Raw genomic sequence first — 20613 nt, forward strand, 5'->3', positions numbered from 1 at the left:
TTCTCCAAATCCACAAAACACATGTGGATTGGTTAGGCAAACTCCCATGAACCCTCCAACACCCCGTAGAGGGTATAGAGCTGGTCCAGTGTTCCACAGCCCGGACGAAAACCACACTGTTCCTCCTGAATCCGAGGTTCTACTATCGGCCGTATTCTCCTCTCCAGAACCCTGGCATAGACTTTCCCGGGGAGGCTGAGAAGTGTGATCCCCCTATAGTTGGAACACACCCTCCGGTCCCCCTTCTTAAAAAGAGGGACCACCACCCCGGTCTGCCATCCCAGAGGCACTGTCCCCGACCGCCACGTGATGTTGCACAGGCGTGTCAACCAAGACAGCCCCACAACACCCAGAGACTTGAGGTACTCAGGGCGGATCTCATCCACCCCCGGTGCCTTGCCACCGAGGAGTTTCTTGACCACCTCTGTGACTTCAGCCCGGGTGATGGACGAGTCATTTCTGTATTTCAGAATAATGGTAGGATGCTGCTTAAATTGTAAAGATGAACTACCACTTAATAGTTGTCATATAAAATAACTGTAAAAATATATTATTAGAAAACCAAAGAATTGCCTGTTTTCCACATTTGATCCTTTGATCCTTTGATTACAAAAATGTAATAAATAACTGTTCCCTTTTTTGCCATAGCATGTAAGCGGAGCCGGCCAAGAAGAGCGAATGTCTCTTACAACTGAGTGAGTTAGTGAGTACTCCTTGTTAAATTGCGTAGTTGTTAGAGATGTGGGAGACCAGTGTTCGATCCTCGCCAGGGACGGAACACAGTATGCTTTACCATTTGTTCAGGATAAACAAAAATGTTGCTGGCTACAAGCTTCAGTAGCTACGTTATAGTAAGCCTAAAATAAAACTGTCCTTGCATCGAAATGGGTTCATTTCAGTGCCAGTGTATAGGACCAGACTCGTAATTACACTATCGTATTTTCGTATTAATCAGTAAAATTTGTGTTGAAATCAACTTGTTATCCCCATCACATCCTTTGTGAGAGACCCGCAAAGACATGCCGTTTTTGTAGCCTATTCACTTGGACAAAATGTCCTTGTCTTTTCCCTCCTCTGGGTTTGTCTATAGGCTAACTGGCATACATTGCACTGGTCAGAGTAGTATCCACTCTCAAATATCAACCATCCATCACACAACCTTGGGGATGGTCTTATTCTAAAGGGGAGACCTAAAAGAGTGTTCCATGATTTCAATGGTGTGATTTAGATGTTCCAACAAATATAGATCTATATATTCAGGGTTTGCCTTATAGTCATGCCTTCTACAGTAAGCTGTTGGACACAGGCTCAGCACCAAGTTACGAGTTATTTTTTAATGTCTAGTCAATCAGAATTAACCTACCAACATTTCTAACCATTTTTGCAATTTGCAATGTTAGACTAGTTACTGCTACTACCAGTATAAACACTGCCTTGTGTACAGTAGGCTACTACCAGTATAAACACTGCCTTGTGTACAGTAGGCTACTACCAGTATAAACACTGCCTTGTGTACAGTAGGCTACTACCAGTATAAACACTGCCTTGTGTACAGTAGGCTACTACCAGTATAAACACTGCCTTGTGTATGGTAGGCTACTACCAGTATAAACACTGCCTTGTGTACAGTAGGCTACTACCAGTATAAACACTGCCTTGTGTATGGTAGGCTACTACCAGTATAAACACTGCCTTGTGTACAGTAGGCTACTACCAGTATAAACACTGCCTTGTGTACAGTAGGCTACTACCAGTATAAACACTGCCTTGTGTACAGTAGGCTACTACCAGTATAAACACTGCCTTGTGTACAGTAGGCTACTACCAGTATAAACACTGCCTTGTGTATGGTAGGCTACTACCAGTATAAACACTGCCTTGTGTACAGTAGGCTACTACCAGTATAAACACTGCCTTGTGTATGGTAGGCTACTACCAGTATAAACACTGCCTTGTGTATGGTAGGCCACTCTTGAGTCAGTCCACATGGTATTATAGCCAGCAATTAATAAAGCAATAATACCTTTTAATCGGGATGGAGGGGTTGTTTTAAATGTGTTGGAGTTGAGTTGTTAAGTGTATACACTTAAATCAAACAGAACATTGCAGTTATGTCATCTTTTATACTCCAGGGCAATCATTTTATTTTTATACATTTTCACAGTTTTTCAAACAGGGTCTGTGACCATGTTATCCAGATTTAGTTAACTTTTGATTTGCCACTTTACTTCCAAAGCTTTCAATTTAAAGGAAAATTGATGGAGTTCATTCAAATGATTTTTCTGTTCACTGCAGGGTTTACGTTAGTTGGCAAATGCCGGCTTGTCGCAGTTATCGGGTGTAGTTGTAGGATATCCTCCATTGTTGTTCCCATGTGTCACCTTGAAGGTGATGTCACAGCAGTTTTCCTGTGATGTCACTATGGACGGGTACTATGTGCAGTGGGAAATGACCCAAGACGGGGCATGTAGAACCGAGTTGAGCCGGTACATAGTGGTGGAAAAGCTCCCCAGGTAGAATAGAGGCGAGGTGAGCCAGTTGAGCCAGTTGAGCCAGTTGAGCCAGTACCATGCAGTGGAAGGGATTTTTTTGCAGTGGATTTTAACAAAAACGTAATAGCTGGGATGAAAGCTGCATTTGGAGACAGAGGTGCACTGACTACCAGCAGCCCTTGTGTTCTTGTGGGACCGTCTCTGACCTTCAATGTTTTGACCCCAGTTCGATTCCCTTCTCAGACGTTCCAATTATTTTCGCTCAGATATATTTATCCACCCGGATAAGCTAATGACAGCTAATAGGTAGCCTCATCAACAAAAATGATTAACAGAGAAGCTCAGTATTAACACTAAGTCCTCTTTTATCCATTTCATCCATGAATATTTTAGTGTATTCAAAATTATTAAATAAAACAACTGAATGGGCAGAGAGATTTTTGTTCTTCCTCTAGAGTTGATGCCTCTCTAAGCATCTTCACAGCATCCTCATCCTTCAGGGGGGAGGACGTGTAACCTGTCTCACCCTCTATTTCCTCATCCTTCAGGGGGGAGGACGTGTAACCTGTCTCACCCTCTATTTCCTCTTCCTTCAGGGGGGAGGACTTGTACCCTGTCTCACCCTCTATTTCCTCATCCTTCAGGGGGAGGACTTGTATGCGGTCTCACCCTCTATTTCCTCATCCTTCAGGGGGGAGGACGTGTAACCTGTCTCACCCTTTATTTCCTCATCCTTCAGGGGGGAGGACGTGTAACCTGTCTCACCCTCTATTTCCTCATCCTTCAGGGGGGAGGACTTGTACCCTGTCTCACCCTCTATTTCCTCATCCTTCAGGGGGGAGGACTTGTACCCTGTCTCACCCTCTATTTCCTCTTCCTTAAGGGGTGAGGAATTGTAGACTTGTGCTTGGGGTCATTGTCATGCTGGAAAGTCCAAGAGTGTCCCAGCTTTTGTGCAGAAGAATGCAAATTGTCTGCTAGTATTTTCTGGAAACATGCTGCATTCATCTTGCCATAAATTTTCACAAGATTCCCTGTGCATGAAGTATATTCCTAACTACTAGGCAGAGTATTTCTTAATGTATTTATAACTACAGTAGGTTTAGTTGAATCCTTTATATGGTTAGATTGAAGTTGTTTGCTTGACAGTTGCAACTTTGCGGAGAATTTCAAAAAATAACAAACGTCACAACCTAATGTCAGTTTTGAAAAGCTATCAACTAAAAAGTTATATTTGCTAAGAAAACGCACAATTTTATTCTTACCTTCTAAGACTGCAACCAAAGATATACTGAACAAAAATATGAATGTAATAAATATTTCAACAATTTTAATGAGTAACAGTTCATAAGAAAATCAATTAAACAGATTTTTTGATTTTCCCTAATCCATAGTTTAATCAAGACTGGGAAAAACCTTTTTGTGAATATGGAATATTTCTGGGTTCATTTATTACTGCTCATAAAACATGAGACCAGCATTTCACATGTTGCATTATTTTTACTCAGTTCATTATTTGTGTCCTTTGTGTGTATGTTGTTTGGATGTCTGTTACTTTCTTTTTATTGTTGAACAAGTTATGCAGTACACATTTCTCAACTGGAACAATAAAGATAATCATTGATCACAATAAAAGACAGATGTCAATCAGTTTTCTGCATTTATTGACACTTTTCTGTTCAAATAGTGTAACAACAGGAGGGGCATCGGGCCATCCCAATCCCTGGTCAGAGGGGTTAGTGAGAAGGCCTTCATAAGGCCTGAAGCCACAAGGATCATCTGGGATCCGAGGTCAATTGGACCCACTGGATTCAACACTAGTCTGAGAAGACTCACTTCACATGATCCTCACAGGGACAGAGACTTGTGTGAATGGCAGTTACAGCAGGTTTTTCCGCTTAATAGTTTAACCACTGTGTCTGGGCCCACTGGATGGGCTGGAACTGCATGAAAGGAACATACTGCATTGGAGGCCTGTAATAATGTTTTGATATAAAATACTTAATATATACCTTTTCTTAAGAGAATACCAGAACACCTGTGTTCTGAAACTTGGCTTATATCATTTATCATTTAAAATGTATTGTTTATGTATTTAGATTGAATAATTGCTTTATGTTTCATGTTCATTAGTCCCAGCCAGTTACCCAGTGTGACCTTTAACCTCAGGAACCGCACTTTTGCACTGTTGTCCCTGATTGTGACATTGGACCACCAGAAGCAATGTCATCCTCAAAGTCAGGGGTCAGTATGGCCGCAGTTGTCATCTGCTCTTTCTTAATGCCTGAGAAGGAAATAAATAAAGATGTGTACACCTTGTATTAACATGTAGTTTTCCTAATCCAATTAAGACCATCTGATCACTATTAGTTGTGCCTATTATTGTGATATAGACCATATGATTTAATTGTTTTTCAAAATGTGTGTGAAATCTTTGTAGGACAACTGACATTTTCCAAATTATACTTGATCAAGTCCAAACCAATTGCAACTATGTGCTCTGGTTGGATGAATTGGCCACAATGCCAGATGCCACGTTTCACAAAAAAGAAACACTGCCTTTGAACAGAAGAAGCTCATACCAACTTTTAAGCATGGAGGCATTAAGGTTTGTGGCTGCTTTGCTGCATAGCTCAAAGAGGAAATGGCATGGCCGAGTCAAAGCTCAGATGTCAATTCTGCCGAAATGCTTTGGGGGTACTTGAAGAGGGCTGTGCATGCAAGAAAGCCCTCAAACATGACACTGTTAAAGATAAAATGTAAAGAAGAGTGGGCAAAAATGTCTCCCAGTTGATGAAAGAGACTGATAGACAAGTAACAAGAAAGGGCTACATAAAGTTATTTCAGCCAAAGGGGTCAATACCAGCAGTTAAAGCTAGGGGTGTTCTTTTTTCCTGCACTATAAAAAGGCACTTCTGTTGATTTTTCATATATAAATGTTTGCAAAGTATAATTTTTCAGTGTCATTTATTAACTTAGACAACATTACTGACAGTTAAAGGCAACCTATCTCCAAATACATTTTAATAAAAAAAAAAGTACATCCAGGGCTTACATGATGGAATCTACTTGCAATCATCATTGTTGCATAAGGTGTCATTGGGCCATATTCATTCAATCAATCAATTTTATTTATGAAGGCCTTTTTACAACAGCAGTTGTCACAAAGTGCTTTAACAGAGACAACCGGCCTTAAACCCCAAGGAGCAAACAACAGTAGTGTTTAATTTAATTATACTAACCAACAGCAGAACATGGTGTGAAGATGGGCTCTTGCTTTTGCTCTCTCTCAGCAATGCTAGCCCGAATCTTCCTCACCGTCCAAATGCTGGCTGAGAGGCAGAATAAGAACACATTAAGACACTACGAGAAGACAATTAACAAGCCTATCAAACAGGGTCTTAAAAATATATGTTTTGCCAAGAAAATCTTGAAATAACAAGTAACGATGATATAATCTCTATGACGCAATATACTAATTTCATAACTGAAAAATGTTAGTTTAAAAACTACAATTAAGACAGCAGCGCTTACCTTTGATCAGCAGTCAGACCATAGTGCGACAGTCCGCTCCTTCTACCAAAAACAAACAGTTTTCTCGCCAGATAGAATGTTTAGTTGAGTTTCCGTAGCACAACAGCTATTACAGGAACAACAGCCAGTAGAGTATTACGGATTTAAGAGGTGGGGCCTCGAGAACTTGTTTTTCTATCGGTGCAGACCGCTCGACGGCTTCAATGATTGGCTACTGCTATGTAACTCAGTAGGTCTCATGGGTATTGGTAACGTGGGTTGGTGTTTGGCAAACATGCGGAAGGTAATTATTAGAAACCGCACCAGACGAGATACAAAATTAGGAACATTTTGTCCAAGGTTTTGGTCATGGTGACGATTTTACAACTGATACGTCTTCAATGGGGATTTAATAGCGTAAATGTTTCATTTCCTGACGAAAGCACACAAACATCTGATAGTTATTTATTTATTGTGCATATTTGACGAATTTTCAAGGTTTCATGTCAAAATGACACAAATTCATGCAAGGCGCATTTGCAACCTGCCCCGAAATATTACAGATTTTAGTTCCTGCAACACAGATTCCTTCTGAACATTTCTATTTCTAACTTCAATATATACACAGACAACAGTTTAAATTAAAACAGTTCCATACCACAAGACAAGCATTTACATCACACACAATATATAATTCAGTCTTTCAGAACACTAGAAATATCTTTTTACAATGAAAACAAAAATGGACACATCACAAGGGAAGTAACAGGACAACATAAGGGATACTCACACGGAATGTAAAGCTAGACAATGCTTCAGTGTTGAAATTTAGCATTAACCAAGAAAACGACTATCAAGCCAACCTTTGTTTGTCAAAGGAATTATCCAGTGATATTACAGTGAACTGCATCTACGAGATTTTATACATTTTGTATAAAACATTTACGTCCTCCTGAGCAATGTTTACTCAGTCCGTAGACAACCATGGGAACCTGATGTACAGTGGAGTGGATGGATGACAATAGACTATCTGGTTTAACAGGTAAAACCATGGGTCATATTTACACTAGGTGGAATAATGTTCACCCTGTTTCTTACACCTACCCAACCCAACCTCCCACTTCCCCTCTCTCTTCTTGGTACCAAAATGTATTTCTTTCCTTAGATTACAGATTAGAATTAGGCCTACAGCTTTCAGCACCACATTGATTTTTCACAAAAACCAAACAAACAGAAATACAAGGAAACCACAAAAATGATAGTTTCAGTATGAGAGGTCTTATTGGAGGGATGGAGTGTTGCTAGGCAGACTTCAGTCCAACCTAATTTTCTGATTGGTCATCCTGTAGATGATGCTGTCATATCCTGGATCCATGTTCCACAAGTTGTATGAGATGATAATGACAGCAAGGGCCAGCAGGATCATCAGCCACAGAACGATGTTGAAGATGACTGCATAGTTAAAGTTATATTTATAAGCCAGGTTATAGGGGCTGCCAGGGTTGCTCTGCAGAATGGAGAGACAGAGAGACAAATGGTGTCAATGGATGGAAAATATAAACTGAGTTATGATCTACTTAAAAACCTAAAAGCACTGAACAAAAAATTAAATAAAATAAACTCACAATTTGTTTGGACTCAAGGATTGAGCGAGACTTCCTGGTCAGTGGCGCCTCAAAGTTCTTCACCGTGACAACCTCCACCACCGCACTGTCACCATAGAGACCAAACACGTCCTGACCAAACTACAGCCCAGGAGACAATGGTACAACCAATGAATGGTAGTCAAGGCAAACAGAAACAACACTACAGTTTTGGCCTATACAAACATAACAAGGCTGTTTTTCTAGTTAAAAAGTTACTTTAACTGCCATAAACCAACACCATTTTGGAATACAGAGTTCAAGCATTTGTCCTTAGTGCCAACCTTCTGCAGGACGTTAGCCAGAATACTGGTGGCATCTCTGTACTGAGGTGAGTCCTGTCCGTATCGACGACCCAGCTCCTCCAAGCCAGATAGCTCCAGGGAGTACAGGTCTGGGGAATGGTCCTTGGCTAGATGCCGATGTCTCTGTAGCTATATGGAGGACAGAGGACATAGTGGTGGTCCTTAAGGGTTCTCTGGGAGAATACTTAGTAGTGCTCACATTCAAATGGCACATTCAGTCTTACCAGGGCAGTGATGTCATGCAACACCTGGACCTCAGACAGGAAGAGCAAATCAGCCTACAGGAGAAATGGAAAATCAGATTGGGGGGTGGGGGCAAGATTTCAAGGCAAATATAACCTGTTTTGTTCAATTTCCAAAGGGGCGTTGACAGAAGCAACTCCAGTAATGCATGTTACCTCAGCGTTTCGACTGAGGGCGTTCAGCGGCAGGGCAGCGAGCACGGAGCCATCCTGGGACAGACGAGCACGGATCTGCTGCAGGGTTACGGGAAGGTCCTCAAAAACAGCGTTGGCCTTCCCCAGCATGTACAGCCTCTGTGGACAGACACCCAGGACGACATCACCACACTAAACATATGAAGACCACGGGCCACTCCCCTCCTGGTGTCACAGCAGACCAGGACACTGCCTCGCAGTCACACAGAAATGAATAAACATCTTGACATCCAGTAACAAACATACAGTACCTCCTCACTGGGGGCCAGCTGGAGAACCACGGGGGTGTCCTCAGCAAACAAAGAGTGGACCGTCTCAGCTACACTGTCGAGGGTGAACGGCACCGGCTGGTGGGGGGGGACGACAGGGAACCAGGGAGGGATGTATTAATAAATGACCACTGGTGGTGAATCTCAGGAAACATTGTGTTGCCCCTCAACCGTCGCCCCTTATCAGGAACCAGGTCTCACTCACATTCTCCAGGGGGTAGGAGGCCACGCTCTGGGGCAGCGCCAGGTTGTCCACCCCTCTCACTACCACCAACACATTGGCCTTGGGACGCTGGAACAATGGACCGGCCTGTAGGCCTGGCCAGGAGAGGTCCTACAAAACAGATAACATGCTAGTACACTGAACAGTAATATAAACCCAAACAGACCAAGTCCAAACATTTACTCATAGTTCTTAGAAGTAAATCAGTGGGATGTTTGTACCTCCTGGACAGAGAAGCCCATTGTGAGAGCCACCATGTCAGGGATCTTCTCCCCAGAGATGGGCCAGTCTCCCTTTTGGAAGGAAACATACTCAGGGGCCTGCAATATAGTGAGGCTATCCCCCTGAACACCTGAGGGAAAGCAGAATGAACTGGTCTGATTAAATTAATATAATCCTTTACACAGTTGTGAAAAGTTCCATAGCCTGGGACTGAAAATAATCATAATTAAAAAATGATGCATTACTACTTAACAAAGGCATGTGGACAATCTCTAAACAATGCTGGGGTATTAAAGGGACAGTTAGGCTCAGATTCATATTTGGGTAAAAGTCCACTAACCCAGAGTTATTCCTGAAGGCACAGTCATTTTTCAAAACAACATATTATTCAGCTCTGTCCCAGTCTATAATTAGCATTATTAGCATCACCCAAATTCAGGAATGGAATCGGTGCGTCCCGATTTACAAAAGATGCATTACAATCGGAAAACGACTCCAAAACACTTCAAACTACATTCGGTAATCTGTATACTGAGGGAAGAACTTGTGGAATTTGTTGACTTCAAACTGGCACTAGCAAACTATTTCCTGTAGCCACCATACAGCCTCTGGCCTTCGGCAGTGATGTCAACAAGGTGGGCTTGATCTTTAACCTCAACAATGTACGTGAAGACAGGTAGCTTCGCTAGCTGGCCCATTTTCATCGGTGGACTTCAGCATTGTTTTTATCATTGACGAAAATGTTGCAGTCATGTTTGTTTGCAAAAATACAAGGGACGGGGGAGATATTTAAGGTTTCAATCGTTTCTTAACGTAATCAGATAAATGCCTGCCTGATTGGCTATGTTCAGCAAAATAGCAATCTAGCTTGCTGCTTGAATCAAAGCAGAAATGTAGCACTTTTTACTATAAACAGATCTGACAAGACATTGGGCAGGGACTTGAAAAGATAAAAATTATGAGACATTCTAAAACTTCCTCACATTTCTCCCCGCCCCCTTTTGACCCAACACTTTGAATTTGCACAGTGCGTATGACGTGCGGTACAAATAAACTGGCCTTACACACTTTCTGCTAATATTAGGTAGCTACTTACTCTTTTGAGAGCTGGCCACTGGGTCCCTCGGACCTAGAATGTCTTTTCCAGTTTAATTTTGGAATCTAAAAAGTCTCCAGCACCCCAGGAGTTGCGAGGGGAGTTAAATCCATATGATCAATCACACTTCTTGGAACGAGTTCAGTTCATGCTCGATTAATTGGCATTAATAGTTTCCACATATTTCATGATCCACAACCACACCACCTATATCTGGATATTCTTGGCAAGGGATGAGGATTAACTGGCTAACTATTACCCCCCTCTTCAGTTGCTGTCCAAGCCTCTAGTTCGGTCAATTCGTCTTCTGTGTATTCTGGTTCGAACAAGTAAGGCTCTATCCCCCCCAAAATGTTGCTTTCCTGGTCATATTCAGAGTCAGACATGATACATGTGTATTTTTCTTTCTCTCTAGCAAATAAAGTTTCACTGTTCGAGGTGAATATCTACAACAAAACAGGTAACTCGCTTTCTAGCTCGCGAATGCTAACTTTTGTTTACTGTGACCGACTGACACACACCGTTTCCTCTTCACAAAAGAACACAGGGATTGCTAAAATTGTGAACAAAACTGACCGGTAAATACAGGAAGTACCAGTTTATTTGAAAATTAGATTTATGTTGCGAAAGTTAAAACTTTATTTAAAGGAATACAATATTGTCAGGTTATTTTAGGTAAACAACACCATTAGGCTTAATTTGGAGTGTTTTGGAGCAGTTTTCCACTTGCAATGCAGCTTTTGTAAAGAGGGATGCACCACTTACATTCATGAATTTGGACAGCGCTAATAATGCTAATCACAGACTGGGACAGAGCTGAATAACGGACTGTTTTGTCCTTCAGGAGTAACTCAGGGTAAGTAGTCATTTACCCAAATATGAATCTGGGCTGAACTATCCCATTTCTCCTCCATATCAACAAAGTTGTTAGAAGTCTTTTTTCTCCAAGTACTGTCACTACATAACGCAGCTCAAATCTAAAATTGTGTAATATGTGTATATTAAACATTGTATATTAAAGTCAGCCTTTATTTGTCAAGTGCACCAAAGAACATGTCATTCTGAACAATTAAATTATTGTGACATGGCATGCAACATCTGCGTAGTAATTGAGAAATATATGAAGCAAAAAAAAATTACAGAAAACTAAATATACATAATAGTGACTAGAAGCAATTTCAAATAATGTAGAAACGGAAATATGGACAGTATGAATAGAAATCCTAAAGATTATAAATGTAAGTGTTGTAGTGGCTATAGATGGATACATTATATTGTACATAGAAAGTGACCAGTGTACGACATGTATATGATCTATTGATCGGTGTTGCTGATTAATATTCTAATTGAATTATTTTTGCAAATAAATGGAAAAATAATTATAGTGAGAGCCCATGGAATGTTTCGCAACTACTGTTCATTGTTGACAAGTCAATGTCCGACAAAAAATATGGAGACAATTCCGTAGTTGCGGTCAAATCTAGGTCATTTAATATGATTATGGTATGAGGACACCGCGTCCACATACTGCTTTATTATGACTGTCTAGGTCAGTCTAGGTTTGTTCTGTCAGTATAGTGTAGCTATTTGCTCCCACTTTACTGTCAATTACAAAAAGCTAATCACATAATATGGTATAGCGAGCTATAGCGGGCTAAAATACAGAAGCTACGTTAGCCGGAGTCTCGTGATTGGAAAAGCAGAAGAATGAAATTGAGGAAGTCAAGTCAATCATGCGGGATATCTCACATGATACAACTTACTATCCTAGTCAGTCCCTATCCTATGAATTAGACGTCTAACGAAGAAACGGTTATGTAGTTACATACAAAAAAAGTTATCAAAATGCGGAAAATTGCTAAACGTAGCTGCGGTTGCTGGTGGCCAGAGGGGCTGTCATGTCACCTAACACTACAGCACTGCCTCTTGGGACATTACCTTGCCCCAAACAAGCAGTATTTCATCGTTATATCAACATTTAGGTAAAAGATTGCGTGTCACAAAATATCCCAAATATATTTTTATACACAAGATAGTGTTATTTATGACAGATTCTCACTTTAGCATTTAACTAGTAGATGTGTAGTTCCCTTAGCGTTACTAGCTAGTTAGCATTTTAATGAAGAGGACTCACCAACGTTACCGGCATGAGATCATTTCCAGAAAACAACCTAGAATCAGTAGCTTATAAATAATGTTGACTATTGCTGTTTCTTACCTGCCGTAAAAGCCGAGCAAAATATAAACGCTACAGTAATTAAAGCGTCCATCATCCACAGATCTTCCTACGACACCTTTTTCCTTGTTCGGGTTAGATCAGCTGACTCGTCACGAAGATGGTAGCAATGCATGATGGGTATGCATTGGTCGGGAAAGTAATTGCTTCACTTCGGTTAGATGTATTTTTTTATATGCGTAGTTCATCTTTGGCATGTTCAGGAAATGAAAATCAATACCAGAATCAGAGGCTATTCGATATGCCGTAATACAAAACACCAACGTATATGTCTCTTCATCAGTCGTGTAACCACTAGGTGGAGACATAGGTTCATAAATTAACCAATCAGGGCGCTTCTCGGGATGCAAAAACGCCTAGGATTTGTGGATGTCAAGGCTTTATTATGGATTATAAATAAATGTCTTTAGTTCTTTGATATTTGTATTTACTTCCATTATGCTGCTAGAGTTGAATATCCTCTCATTGCTCTTCAATTCATGCCCTCTGGTTGATGAACAAGGAAATGGCTGTTTGATTACCAGTAGACAACAAAATGTTTATGTATCTTTGATTATTTGTTTTCTTTGTTTACTTCACTGGGCTTAAGTCTACTTTTTTTTTTTATTTGACTAAATTGCTGGTTCTCCCTTCCATTTCATTCTCTCCACATTTACCAGCAGTCCATGTGGTCTTGTGTGAACATTACAGATCTTCAATGTTACTGCATTTTGTTGTACTGTACTTGTACTTGTTCAATGACAATAAAGTTGAATCTAATCTAATTTGTGCGCTAGCAATTCTTTTATAAATATCTCATATTTAAAGATTATTTTTGGCATTTTATACTTTTTCATGAAAGAGGAAAAATTCCAGCATCCGAAGGACCGCAGTTACATAGGACAAATGTACGTTAGGCATACAGTTAGCATTTAAATGAGTGTTTCAGATGTGTTGACAGACACTGATTCAATGTAGTTGCCAGTAAGATCCGTTAACAAACCTTAAGGTTTCCATAGAGATATGTAAAGTATATGAACAGACCTGAATGTTCCCTGCCAATCAGATTGGAATGAATGCCAGAGAAACGTAGTAGGTCTGTTCAGAGCTCAGGTAGGTCCTTGCCAGCCGATCAATAATCACCACAAATTGTAGGGTAAAACACGCAGACTTCTATCCTGCAGAATTTCAGATTTATTTTAAAGCATTTTTTGTAAAATATAAATACAAATGATGAAATATTTTAATTACAAAGTTAAAACAAAGAACACCAAACAGTAAAACTGTTACTGTACCGTGATAGCCACCCTGTTATGTACAAGCTCTGTGCCGAAGGTCAAATATTTCTCTTCATCTTTAAAACTTTCATATTTTACAAAAACATCTCTCTGCAGTTTAGCAAGGGAAATTAGAGACTAAATTAGAAGATTGACAACACAGGTACAAAACAGCCCCTGAGGGTGAACAGAGCACCTATGTCAGTCTGTTAAATAGATCGTCATGTGCTTCCTATCATCTCGAGTTTCAAAGTCACATTCAAAACTGCAGCCTCAGTGCTCAGACTGCATCTATACACTACGGCATGAACTTATGACATACTTCCTAACACACAACCATCCATTCATTGACAACAACCACACACACTCTCTTGGACAACGGCCGGAGAGAAATTGAGAAAATGTTTCCTTATATATTTTATATTTATACATATATTAATACATTTATAAAAAAATAAGACCATTGTTAAGTTACAGTTGCCTCTCTATCTTGGCTTGATTGACAGACACATTCAGTCTCTGCTGCTCTATCTATTCAACGGTCCAGAGCAGGAGTTCCATCGCAGATCCCAGGGTGGGGTCAAAGTTCAGGATCTGGGGTCACGACCTTCTGTTAGCGTTGATTTTAGAATTAGACTTAGCTTTAACATTAGCACTACCATTAGTCTTAGCGGTAGCATTACTTTTAGCATTAGCGAAATCCCTAAGGTTCCCATTTACATTAGCCTTAGCATTAACATTAGCATTACCCATAGCCCTAATGTTCCCATTTACATTAGCCTTTGTGTTAACGTTAGCGCTAGCCTCTGGTGGGTCTTCCCAGCGATCGTCTAGGCACTCCAGGGTTGAGCCCAGCAGGGCTGCGAGCTCAGCGTTGCCCTCCACTAAGTCCAGCAGCTCCTTGCTGTCTGGATGGAAGGCCTCCAGCTCGTCTGGGCTGGAGAACAGTTGGGAAAGAGACGCCTGGTGGTAGAACTCTGCCTCAGCCATCGTCACAATCTCCATGCGGGGAAAGGAGGAGCGGAAGGAACGGGCTGACATCCTCAGCCGCCGGAGGACATCTGAGAGGAGCAGCCAGTTCCTGGGCCTGTGGAGGAGGTCAAAAGTGAATATTGTCCCCACAGAGATTCACACTTGTGTGTGTGTGTGTGTGTGTGTGTGTGTACTCACCCCTGTGAGAGGGACACCTGGATGTTGTAACAGGGGAGGAGGGGTCGGTCAGAGAACTCAAACTCAAAGAGCTCCCTCCTGTCCTCGTCATCCTCCTCTGGTCCTGGGGGGTCTGCCAAAATGTCACACACACCAACATCCTCCATACACTCTGAGGAAGAAATACAGCACATAGATTAACACACACCAACATCCTCCAAACACTCTGAGGAAGAAATACAGTACATAGATTAACACACACCAACATCTGCCATATGTATAAACACAGATTAACTCACCACACACAGCGCTGCCGTGGAAATCCCAGGAGATCTCTGGGTCATCATCAGAGCGGCCACGCAAATCAGCAAAATAATCTACAGGGAGGCAAGAAGGACATACAGAACATTAGTGAGGAGAAAAGGCTTACATTAGTGAGGGGTTTCGGGCTGAATGAGAAGAGAGACGAGGTCTAGAGCTGAGCGAGAGAGGAGAGAGGATGAGGTCTAGAGCTGAGTAAGAGAGGAGAGAAGATGAGGTGTAGAGGAGGTGTAGAGCTGAACGATAGAGCCCAGAACCCAAAAACTGAATTAGTGTGATAACAGAAACAGAACGGTTTATTCCACTCTTCTGCCTCACCATGTTTTCCATCATCCTCTGAAGTAACACCACCAGATGGACTCCTCTAGCCATCAATCCCACGTTAACAAACATTTCATCAGAAAAGGCCAATTAACGTAATGAACGCTATCTATTTGGGTCATTTTGGGTTCATGGTCCCAGCTCCAGCAGAACACACTTTACTGGGGATACTGCAACATAGCTGGCTTGGTTCAGACCAAGGCTACAGGAAACTGCTAGAAATGAAATTGGAACCACGCGCACATTCTCTCCCTCACGGATCCCGACATAAACACATTGGAGTACGAACACACACACAGACACACACGCCAAACCAGTGAGAGCGTGGCTGAATGCCAGGGCTGAGGCGTCTGGCGTGTGCTTGGAGGGATTAACGGCCTCCAGATGAGTGGGACCAGGTGGAGGGAGGCGTGTTCACACACACACACACACACACACACTTCTGTCGCTCTGTCTCTAACCCCCTTTCCATTGCAGTGCTCAATCTATCTCCACCTGTATTGAGAACTCAATCTGTATCACTAGGACTTCCTCTTTCATGCCAAAACCCCCACGACACCCCCCCTCCATTCCTGCCTTTCTTTCTCTTCTCTCTCAAGGTCTGCTGTCTGTCTCTGAGGTAATTGGGTTCTACTTGTTAGGATAGAAAGAGATGGACGTCACTGACTAAGTGTTCGTGTGTGTTTTTTTCTTTTTCTCCAATGTAGCACAGAGCCCAATTGTCACACAGACACACACCCACACAAAGTCTCCAGCCCCAACAGTGTGTGTCTCAGAGAAGCCCATTTCTGCACACATACACTATAAGCAAACAGAGTGGCCGTTGCTAAGTAACCAGATAGGTGAGAGAGCACGCAGCTCAGCCAACTGGATCTCCTCACACAGGTGGTCTGGGAGGGGGGAGGGGGGATTGGGGGAATGGACAGTTTTCAGCATTTGGGGATATACATGTTCGTGATAAAAGAAAGAAAAGGAGAGAGAAAATAGAGGTAGGAAATAGAGATATATATAATAGGGAAAAGAAGAGGTAGAATAGAGAATGGGAGAGGTATACTAAGGTATAGGAGAGGTCGAGTTGGGTATAGGAGGGGTAGAGTAGGGTATAGGAGGGGTAGAGTAGGGTATAGGAGGGGTAGAGTAGGGTATAGGAGGGGTAGAGTAGGGTATAGGAGGGGTAGAGTTGGGTATAGGAGGGGTAGAGTTGGGTATAGGAGGGGTAGAGTTGGGTATAGGAGGGGTAGAGTTGGGTATAGGAGGGGTAGAGTTGGGTATAGGAGGGGTAGAGTAGGGTATAGGAGGGGTAGAGTTTGGTATAGGAGGGGTAGAGTTTGGTATAGGAGGGGTAGAGTAGGGTATAGGAGTCCAAGTGTAGGTTTTAGGAGAGGTAGAGAAGGGTATAGGAGGGGTAGAGTTGGGTATAGGAGAGGTAGAGTAGGGTATAGGAGGGGTAGAGTTGGGTATAGGAGGGGTAGAGTTGGGTATAGGAGAGGTAGAGTAGGGTATAGGAGTCCAAGTGTAGGGTTTAGGAGAGGTAGAGAAGGGTATAAGAGAGGTATATCAGACTGACCATTGAGAAATCTCTCCATGCTGTTGCTGTGGGTCATCTTGAGCAGGCTGCGGCCAGAGTAGGTGGCCAGGGTGGGGTCCGCTCCATAGGACAGCAACACACGCACTACATCCAGGTGGTCATTTTCCACCGCATCGTGCAGAGGCCTGGACACAAACACATGGACATCAAGTCAAAACACATCAATAGATAACATGGTGTGAGTGTGAAGTCAAAACACATCATTAGATAACATGGTGTGAGTGTGAAGTCAAAACACATCAATAGATAACATGGTGTGAGTGAGAAGTCAAAACACATCATTAGATAACATGGTGTGAGTGTGAAGTCAAAACACATCATTAGATAACATGGTGTGAGTGTGAAGTCAAAACACATCATTAGATAACATGGTGTGAGTGTGAAGTCAAAACACATCATTAGATAACATGGTGTGAGTGTGAACATCGTGCAGAGGCCTGGACACAAACACATGAACATCAAGTCAAAACACATCATTAGATAACATGGTGTGAGTGTGAAGTCAAAACACATCATTAGATAACATGGTGTGAGTGTGAAGTTAAAACACATCATTAGATAACATGGTGTGAGTGTGAAGTCAAAACACATCATTAGATAACATGGTGTGAGTGTGAAGTCAAAACACATCATTAGATAACATGGTGTGAGTGTGAAGTCAAAACACATCATTAGATAACATGGTGTGAGTGTGAAGTCAAAACACATCATTAGATAACATGGTGTGAGTGTGAAGTCAAAACACATCATTAGATAACATGGTGTGAGTGTGAACCACAGTGCGCGTGTGTATACCTTGTTCCGTCCTGGGCACTGCAGTTGATGTCGGCGCCGTGTTCCAGCAGGTGTGAAACTATGGTGATCCAGCCGCGGGCGCAGGCCTCGTGGAGGGCACAGTAACCAGCGTAGTCTCGGTGGTTCACCTCACACACACGGTTCTCCAGGCAGTACAACACCACCTCCTGCAGGGGGCAGTGGGGGCAAATGTTTATACCCACACACCACAACCAGTTGGATAAACAGAGAACGCACACACACACACACACACAAGAATCCAAGCACAGCAGTGTTCCTCTTTGCATGCACTACTCCGCTGTCTGTCATGGCCAGAACCAGAAAACTATGTTACAGTACTAACTAATGAAAAGAACACACACAGAACACACACACACAGATAGAACACTCACACAGAGATAGAACACTCACACAGAGATAGAACACTCACACAGAGATAGAACACTCACACAGAGATAGAACACTCACACAGAGATAGAACACTCACACAGATATAGAACAATCACACAGAGATAGAACACTCACACAGAGATAGAACACTCACACCCACAGATAAAGCAGAATGGAACAAGGCGGTTGGAACCGTTGATGATTTCTGACAAGGAGAGATGAAACACAGAAACGCTGGGCTGGGTTCCATGCTCTCCCCTAACTAACTAACCTTAGTGAGTTAATACGTTATGTTTTATATAAACAGCACAAACAGTGTGTGGAAACCTAGTCTGGAGTGGAATGATTGGACTGCTTTGTTCTGGTACTGTGTGTGTTTGTGCCTATGGTGGTGCTCATTCTACAAAAGATCTCCTCACAAACACACACACACACACTCACAGAGACACACACAAAGTAGTGTTTTATTTCTGTCTCATCAGAACCTAGGGAACAGTTCCAAACTTCCATTTCTATGCTAATTCTAGACCGTTGAAGACTGAGTGTTTATCATGCCATTTCTCCCAGAGCAGGAGAAGAGGAGGATGGTGAGAAGTGACAGGAGGAGGAGGAGAAGAGGAGGATGGTGAGAGGAGACAGGAGGAGGAGGAGAACGGGAGGATGGTGACGGGAGACAGGAGGAGGAGGAGAACGGGAGGATGGTGAGGGGAGACAGGAGGAGGAGGAGAAGAGGAGGATGGTGAGGGGAGACAGGAGGAGGAGAAAAGGAGGATGGTGAGAGGAGACAGGAAGAAGAAGAAAGATATTAGTACGCTAACTCTAAGCTCTGCCAACTGGAGGAGGAATTCCTCTTTCTGTATTTGTTTGTGTGTGTTTGTGTGTGTATCGCTAAACCTCTGGAGCCGTGTTTAATATTGCTGTGAAGAGCGAAGAGCTTAGCACGAGATCCTCATCTCACAGCCAGACACACACACAGACACACACACAGACAGATAGACAGACAGATAGACAGACAGATAGCCAGACAGATAGACAGACACACACAGAGAGCCAGACACACACAGACAGACACAGACAGACACACACAGAGAGCCAGACACACACAGACAGACACACACAGAGAGCCAGACACACACAGAGAGCCAGACACACACAGACAGACAGACACACACGCAAACTCCCTCCTCCGCAGTAAAATGAGACATTCGCTCCCTCACCCTCTCGGGCTCACTCTCTCCTCCACCACTCTCCCCCACCCTCCACCTCTCTCCCCCACCTCTCTCCTCCACCTCTCTCCTGCACCTCTCTCCTGCACCTTGCTCCTTAAATCCCACTCTCTCTAGAACGCTTCCTTGTGCTTAACTGCAATCAATGCATCCCTCAGACATTTAACCTCTTACACATAACCATCATCAAGGGTGTGTGTGTGTGTGTGTGTGTGTGTGTGTGGAAAGTGCCTGGAACACAGAGAGCGATCAATTGCCAAGCTTGGCGAGTCAACAGGAAAGGCAGAGAAATCTGATAAACAGAAAAGGACAGCCATGTATCTTACACACACACACACGTATGCACGCACGCGTGTGCATTTGAAAAGTATTTTCATTGAACAATAGTTGAAAATAAGTGTTCACTTCCCTCTATAAATACACATACCATGTAGTGGTCACTACGCCCTATACATACACACACCATGTAGTGGTCACTACGCCCTATACATACACACACCATGTAGTGGTCACTACGCCCTATACATACACACACCATGTAGTGGTCACTATGCCCTATACATACACACACCATGTAGTGGTCACTACGCCCTACACATACACACACACACCATGTAGTGGTCACTACCCCCTATACATACACACACCATGTAGTGGTCACTACGCACTATACACACACGCACCATGTAGTGGTAACTACCATGTAGTGGTCACTACCCCCTATACATACACACACACACCATGTAGTTGTCACTACCCCCTATACATACACACACCATGTAGTGGTCACTACCCCCTATACATACACACACACACCATGTAGTGGTCACTACCCCCTATACATACACACACCATGTAGTGGTCACTACCCCCTATACATACACACACCATGTAGTGGTCACTACCCCCTATACATACACACACACCATGTAGTGGTCACTACCCCCTATACATACACACACACACCATGTAGTGGACACTACCCCCTATACATACACACACACACCATGTAGTGGTCACCACGCCTTATACATACACACACCATGTAGTGGTCACTACGCCCTATACACACACACACCATGTAGTGGTCACTACACCCTATACATACACACACCATGTAGTGGTCACTAC

The 20613-nt window shown here is 42.7% G+C and overlaps 2 protein-coding genes across 6 annotated transcripts in view; both read right to left on the reverse strand.

Moving 5' to 3' along the window:
• Positions 1-6460: 6460 nt before the first annotated feature.
• atp6ap2 (ATPase H+ transporting accessory protein 2) lies at positions 6461-12549 on the reverse strand. The gene is made up of 9 exons (XM_010899419.4): positions 12419-12549; positions 9104-9234; positions 8865-8993; positions 8642-8737; positions 8352-8489; positions 8178-8231; positions 7933-8082; positions 7631-7750; positions 6461-7512 (listed from the first exon to the last, which is right to left on the reverse strand). The coding sequence occupies exons 1-9, from the start codon at positions 12471-12473 to the stop codon at positions 7318-7320; spliced, it is 1068 nt and encodes a 355-aa protein (XP_010897721.1). The 5' UTR covers positions 12474-12549; the 3' UTR covers positions 6461-7317.
• A 1026-nt stretch (positions 12550-13575) lies between these two features.
• Positions 13576-20613, reverse strand: part of LOC105027348 (BCL-6 corepressor) — a 42239-nt gene continuing 35201 nt past the window's right edge. For all 5 annotated transcript variants that reach the window (XM_013137881.4, XM_034286739.1, XM_034286738.1 and 2 more), the window contains 5 exons: positions 17867-18033; positions 17051-17196; positions 15141-15218; positions 14863-15013; positions 13576-14779 (listed from right to left, as the gene is read on the reverse strand). In XM_013137881.4, coding sequence (XP_012993335.3) covers positions 14293-14779; positions 14863-15013; positions 15141-15218; positions 17051-17196; positions 17867-18033 — 1029 coding nt within the window. In that variant the 3' untranslated portion in view covers positions 13576-14292. The remainder of the gene's footprint in view (positions 14780-14862; positions 15014-15140; positions 15219-17050; positions 17197-17866; positions 18034-20613) is intronic.

The sequence above is a fragment of the Esox lucius genome, chromosome 16 (genome assembly GCF_011004845.1).
Source record: "Esox lucius isolate fEsoLuc1 chromosome 16, fEsoLuc1.pri, whole genome shotgun sequence".
In the NCBI taxonomy this organism is placed as follows: Eukaryota; Metazoa; Chordata; class Actinopteri; order Esociformes; family Esocidae; genus Esox; species Esox lucius.

What these genes read in the sequence shown, in the direction of transcription:
- atp6ap2 (XM_010899419.4), bottom strand. Translation starts at nt 12,473, where the DNA reads ATGATGGACGCTTTAATTACTGTAGCGTTTATATTTTGCTCGGCTTTT. An exon ending in AGCTGGCCCCCAGTGAGGAG is followed by an intron (nt 8,490 to 8,641) that starts GTACTGTATGTT and finishes GTCTGTCCACAG; the next exon opens with AGGCTGTACATGCTGGGGAA. An exon ending in CCCTCAGTCGAAACGCTGAG is followed by an intron (nt 8,232 to 8,351) that starts GTAACATGCATT and finishes TTTCTCCTGTAG; the next exon opens with GCTGATTTGCTCTTCCTGTC.